The sequence below is a fragment of the Mugil cephalus genome, chromosome 8 (genome assembly GCF_022458985.1).
Source record: "Mugil cephalus isolate CIBA_MC_2020 chromosome 8, CIBA_Mcephalus_1.1, whole genome shotgun sequence".
In the NCBI taxonomy this organism is placed as follows: domain Eukaryota; kingdom Metazoa; phylum Chordata; class Actinopteri; order Mugiliformes; family Mugilidae; genus Mugil; species Mugil cephalus.
Window position 1 is genome coordinate 18,549,118 of NC_061777.1, and position 6,285 is coordinate 18,555,402.

General features: G+C 40.5%; 1 protein-coding gene across 1 annotated transcript; it reads right to left on the reverse strand.

Annotated features, from left to right (window-relative positions):
• Positions 1-237: 237 nt before the first annotated feature.
• star (steroidogenic acute regulatory protein) lies at positions 238-3,334 on the reverse strand. The gene is made up of 7 exons (XM_047591387.1): positions 3,113-3,334; positions 2,799-2,906; positions 2,225-2,352; positions 1,883-2,041; positions 1,576-1,760; positions 1,339-1,432; positions 238-1,188 (listed from the first exon to the last, which is right to left on the reverse strand). Exons 1-7 carry the CDS (start codon positions 3,174-3,176, stop codon positions 1,069-1,071), a joined length of 858 nt encoding a protein of 285 aa, XP_047447343.1. The 5' UTR covers positions 3,177-3,334; the 3' UTR covers positions 238-1,068.
• Between the last annotated feature and the right edge of the window lie 2,951 nt (positions 3,335-6,285).

The following is a 6,285-nucleotide window of genomic DNA, read 5'->3' on the forward strand; positions in this document are numbered from 1 at the left end:
CATTCTGGCAAAGCGTCGGTCTGAAAACCCACATGGAACAGGAAGATATTTTTTTATGAACTACATTTGTCATGATTTAAAAACAACCTTTATATTCATCCATCTCCTCCCTTTCAAAACGGAATAATTGTGCAACTGCTGTGTTATTTCCCAGAGAAGTTTTATGGTTTCTGTTCAGCTTAATGTTTCCCCCAGATGAATTGTGCCCGAGTACTTTGTAGTGAAGCAAACGACCAATAAAAGGCGGAAAGTGATTTTATTTGAGTTCTCGTGCATCAGAATAGGATGGACAAATCATTCTCCAACAGAACAATATGAGCAAAAATATATAAATATCAGTGACACCGCTGTCATTTATTCACTTGGCAGTCTCGTTAATGCAATGCACCTGAGCAACAATAAATAAAACATTGAAAATGCAAGTGCGATTTCACAGCAGAGGGAAGGATAATTGGAGTGCTATAGAATTTAGTGTTTTACGTGCTTGCACTGATGACACTTGTCATAAATCAGATTTAGACTGCAAGATACTGTTTGCTAGTTTTGGCACCTTTGCAGATGAGCGTGTTCTGTGCCATGGTAATGTGTGAAAGTTGGCCATGTTATTTAACAGGCTCCTACTCCTTTTTATAACTGGGAGACTGAAGCACTTTTAAGTTGCCATTTTATAATTTGTATAACATAGTAATTAAATAATAACAGTGATAGAGATTATAGTCTGTTTGGTTTGTCATCTACATTTCACGAGTAACAGAACACTAACAGTGTAATCTTTCTTTACATTTGTTTTCAAAAGACCAGACCAGGCCAAAATGACTACAATCAGAAACACTCAAGGTGCAGATTCATGTCAGTTACGTTAAACCCTATAACAGATTTTCTATTATTGGGGTCGAGAAAAACTCACATTTCTATTAAGGCGTTATTAAGATCTCAGAAAAGCACAACATCATCTGATCTCCACAATCCTTAGGTTGTAAGCAGATTTCTATGATTTTCTAATGAGCTGGGGTTGCTGCTTCTGCCACCGTTGAGCACACTGTGCCAAAGCTCAAGAGGCTTCTTGTGTCAGCAGGCATGAGCCATCTCCATAGAAACATTATTAGCCATTCTTTGCCTGAGGTGGTTGGCAAAGTCCACCTGCGTCTGAGAGAGCACTCTGTTTATGATTGTCTTCGGGATCCAGCCCTGAATACGACAAAGACAAAGACAAAGACAAAGCCAGCGTTAAATTGGACGACACGATTTTTGTGGACAGGTTTTTCTTTCAGTTCCTAAGCAAATTTAACTACAAATCAGTTTAAGAAACGAGAAGACTGACATAGCAGTTGTTTGTACCTTTAGATCTATACTTAGTAACCAAGTGAACTTGGTCTTATTGGGGTCTTCAGCACAGGGCTTCATAACAATACAAGTTGGCCCATTCTCCGCTCTGAAAAATGCAGTAATTAATACGCGTCAGTTATTAGATCAGTCACTCCATTCCACATAAATACTCAGATCTAAAGTGCGGTCCACGTGCAAGTAAATGATCCCCCCCTACCCCCACCCCGCTGGTGATTCCTCTTGACTAACCTGACTACACCGCTCTGCTCAGGCATTTTCGGGTGCTGAGTGGACATTCCAGCCAGGAAGCAGGTGGAGCCTCGGCGTTTGGCGCAGCGGACACTGACAAAGTCCCTTGGGCCAACCACATTTCCAGGTGTCTCTGCAGATACTTCATGAGTAATCATTGTGTCCTGGCCGATTTTCTGAAGAATCTGGGCCATCCCAACATAAAAAAAAAAAATGTGTCAGGGCTTTTTGATAGATATTTTCAAATACCACAACCAAAAATGGAGCTTTCACAATGTCCCAACTGGTGCCGGAGCTACTCTCTTACTTTGACCTGTTTGACATTAGGGTTCCACTCGCCCATCTGCTCCATATTCCCCACCAGCTCTTGGTAAAGATTGTCAGGATGTTGCTCCAGCATCACTTCCAGCTTGAACACCTTCCCGATGTCAGGCAACACCTTGCTCAGGACCTTATCTCCATTCGCCTGTAAAGAGGTGGATAAAAATGCAGGAAGTATTCAAGTGGGCCACAAGCCATTTCCACTGGAACACTGAACCACCTTAAATCACCTCTGCTACATACGTGCAGGTACAAATCTTTGCATGACTTAGTACTGCAGTGAGCTGTGATTCTGCTCTGTGGGTTCAGTTCCAGTAACGGCACTTACAGCCACAGTTTCAATGGTCCAGCCGTCCTGCTCGCTGAGGATGCTGATGGCCTTCTGCAACGCATCCTCGCCCTGCTTCACGTAAGACATCTCTGTCTCGCTGTAGCTGCTCTCCTCGATCCGAGAACCTTAAATGAGATATTCCAAATGAGAAAATCTTGACTGCATTTCCATGATGAAATGACATGTGTTCATAGCCTTTAACACGGGCAGGTAGTGGAACAGGTCAAGATCTTTAAGTATCTGGGCACTGAGACTGACCACCACCTGTCCTTCACACAATATGCACAAGGGTATTACAAGGAGGACCGAAGATGACTTGTTTCTCAAACACACCAACATCCAACTCTCAGACCTTCACAGTCTCACACTGGGAAGAAGGTTCTCGTTCACTACAGACTCTTCACTGCTCCTTTCAGCTGCTCCCATCAGGCAGCAGGCTACAAAAACTCTAAAATTCCCTCTGGTAAAATGCAAGATTGAATAGACTGCCACTAACACACTACACGCTCAGAACTACAATCTATCTACGTGAATCTGTGTGGTAGTATACCAGGTCAAATAATCAACTCACTGAGAAGGGAGCTTCGTCTGCGGACTTGGCTGATCCAGTTACTGGGGTCTGGACCTGCTAGTCTTTTCAGCTCATGATGAATGGCCACCATGGCATTTCTTCTGATTCCTGGAAAACAGAAACAGAAATAACACAGTTGCTGCATTTCACATGCTGGATAAAGGAAGAACAAATGGAGTTGCTTTTATTCATTTAACCACTCTGATCCTGAATGCAGAACTCAGATGGGAAATCGTGTAGATTAGCATACAGTAAAACAGGAAGAACTAGGTCAATACGACAGCCCTGAATGTCCAACTTGATGGCTCACTCACCTGTCATGTTCCTCATGTGCCGATAGGAGATGCCAGCACACAGCTTAAAAGTTGCAGGCAGCATTTTATTGTTAGAGGAGTTTCTAGGAGCTTTCAGGGAATTAAAGAAAGACTGTAAAAGCAAGTTAGTCACAATTTAAATTCCGTCTGAGCTGCAAATGATCTGAAAAGGACTGGGTGAATGGCTACGAGCGCTGTAGAGGGTTTTTGGAATCTGTCTGCAGACGCTTGAAAGTGACCGTATATATAAGAGCGGTGCCCACAAGGTCGCCTCGCTATCACCACCTAGATAAACACGCATCACCTCACTATTCTGACGGCCATGTCACCAAGGTTGCTTCACGGACACGACGAGCAATTCTCTCACAAACGCTGAGTGAGATAACGTCCAGTGCCCTGGCCCACTGCATTACTCAGCCAAACACACGCACACACAAACACACACAAACAAACCCATACCAAGGGGTAACACGTAGAGAAACAGCCTCTACTCAGTTGTGAGAGGGCCCAAAAGAGAGGTCAGTGGGAGAGACCCTGAGTGACTCATCCATCCCTTCATGGTCCATTACAGCCTAAACACTCAAAGGAATTTGAGGGCAAGAATTTTCCATTCAGCTTGGCTTGTTTCTTCTCCATTATGTCTTATATCTCAGAATGAGCCTAGTTTAAGTGAACAGTCATTAAGTCCTAGTGTTCGGTTTGGGGTCAGTGAGAGTCTGGCCTCAAAAAACATATTTAAGAATTTTTTGTCACGGTGAAACTTAGGGAGTCAGTTTAGTGAGAACTGCTTAAGAGCATATTTTTGTGTCAACGACGTGCTCACAAAGCCAGCCCAAGAAGAAAGTTGTATACAATGGATTGTTATATAAGTGACAGATGTTGGCATTTCTTTGAGTTCATCTGAGTTAATGTGGATTTGTGTTTCTTTATAGAAATGTCTCATCAGTCCAAATTAAGTCATTTCACCATGGAGGAAAATAGACAATAGGCCGCGCACTTCTTTGTCAAGAAATCAAAAGTCAAAGATAAGAAAGCAGTGTAAAGGGGAAAAAAACAAACATCTGATTTTGCAACAGCCTTTAGTAAAACACAAATGGTGCAAGGAAATCTGGCAAGTGAGTTACAGTCATAAACAAAATGTCACCTTGAGGTTATTGACAACACATTATTAGACATTTTTACTGTTGAGAAACAGATGGTAACAGGGAAACAGGGGTAAGATGCTTTGTTTAAATACATTTAAATGGGAAATATGAACATTTATAGGCACTTTCTTGTAGAGAATGGACTTTTTTTTAGTGCGGTAACAGTTAAAAAATAAATAAAACACACTTAATACAGAAAACAGGATGTGAAGCAGTAAACAAGCGTGCAGCACGCTCTACAAACTGACCTTGTATAGATAAAATTTAAACAGAATTGCTAAGAGGAACTGTTATGCATCGAGAGGTGCTCTTGTGCATTTTTAGACTTGTCAAACACATCAAGTTCTTTTTGAAAGTTTTTCTGAAGGCCTCGGATAGTCGTTGCAGGTTACAGCCGTTAATAACATGTTTTATCAAGCAAACCTGTTTTGTTTAACCTTGCTTACTTCATCCAAGAAAGGTCCAAGTTATCTAACAATAATATTAGCCCGGCAATCTGCACGTCAAACGTGTACTCAGAGTCAACAGTGCAGACGATCACAGGAATGGAAACTTGTCGAGAGCAGAAGTGGTTCATCTGATTACTGGACAGGAATGAGCCCAGAGAAAACAAGAACAGATGAATAAATCCCAAAGAAATGCTGAAGTCTCCTTAACCCCGAGCCTCACGTCCCCCTGGCTGGATGTCAGGAATCATCCATCAATCCCTCTGGCCTTCTGTGAGGTGAGTGCTCTCATTTAACATGGGAACACACAGGCCTAGTACTATCTGACCCATTACTCAGCCACAGTGCATAGACCAGATACCCATGTCTCTTCTACTGTAGAGCTTTTTTTTTTCTTTTTTTTTTAGACAAAGAATCAGGAGCCAAAGTGGGTCATATGCCTGTTCCTAATGGCTCCCTATTTGGCAAGAGCACCATCATGTTTTAATGAGTTTCAGTCCTGGGGCAAAGTTAATTTCTCTGATGTGGATCATAGGCTGGGAAGGATACCTGGCATGGAGAAGCAGAACTGCCAAAACTATCCATCAAAGTCAAAATAAAAATCGACGAACAGGCAAAGCCCACAATGGACTGACTAGAATTAATAGCATTATGGAAGAGGATCAGGGCCATTGTAAAGAAAATATATATATAAGAATAATAATAATAAATAAAAATGGGATTGTGACTTCAGAATTCTGACATTAATGTCACATCCTCACTTAGAATATTTAGTTTTTTTTTGTTTTTTACAGTAGTCCTAATCATCTTCCATGTAACTTATAAAGAAAATATGTCTTAATTTACGTTTAATTAATGTTCACTATTTTTTTCTTTTTTGTGTACATTATGGCATATAGGTTTATTCATTCATTTATGTCAGATTTGTCCACTTTGGTCCTCAGAAAAATGGAACCTCAATGTTTAAGAGTCTACAGAAAGTGTCTTCGTGGCTTTGTTTACTGTTGTAGCTTTTAATATCGAAACAAAGTCATCATTATTAAATGACGATGTGTATTTGGCCTAACAAGTTCGATGATGGAGCAGTTCAGTTACAGTTAAAGCCTTGAGGGAAAGATCTCATCTCAAAGATCACATCTCACCTCAGTGGAATTACTTTGCACGTATGGTCCAGTGTGTAGAGAAATTATTACAGCAACCAAAAATAGTTTTGTTTAAAATGACAGTTTTCAAATCATCAGCATTGGTGTCACCTATAGATTTAAAACTTTTCCCAAAACCTGAATACCTTGTCTAAAATTTGATAATAAAAAGTCGTTATTTGTTTATTAATTGTGAAACACTGCATCCTGGGTTCATTTAGTCTCTTTACCGTTACTGTATACACTCATGTGCCTAAACTCAACACTAGTTATAAATTTGATAATATACTGTATGTTATAATGTTCAGTAAGTGTAATCACTTTGGAGGATGTAGAATGTGGTGCAGTGCAATAGGTTTTAATTAAGTAAAAATTAAGTGTTTCTGTTACTTAATAAATGAATAACAAATGAATGAAAACACAGGTGAATCTACAGCTCT

What these genes read in the sequence shown, in the direction of transcription:
- star (XM_047591387.1), bottom strand. Translation starts at nt 3,176, where the DNA reads ATGCTGCCTGCAACTTTTAAGCTGTGTGCTGGCATCTCCTATCGGCAC. An exon ending in GAGCAGAGCGGTGTAGTCAG is followed by an intron (nt 1,433 to 1,575) that starts GTTAGTCAAGAG and finishes TGCATTTTTCAG; the next exon opens with AGCGGAGAATGGGCCAACTT. An exon ending in TACTAAGTATAGATCTAAAG is followed by an intron (nt 1,189 to 1,338) that starts GTACAAACAACT and finishes TGTCGTATTCAG; the next exon opens with GGCTGGATCCCGAAGACAAT.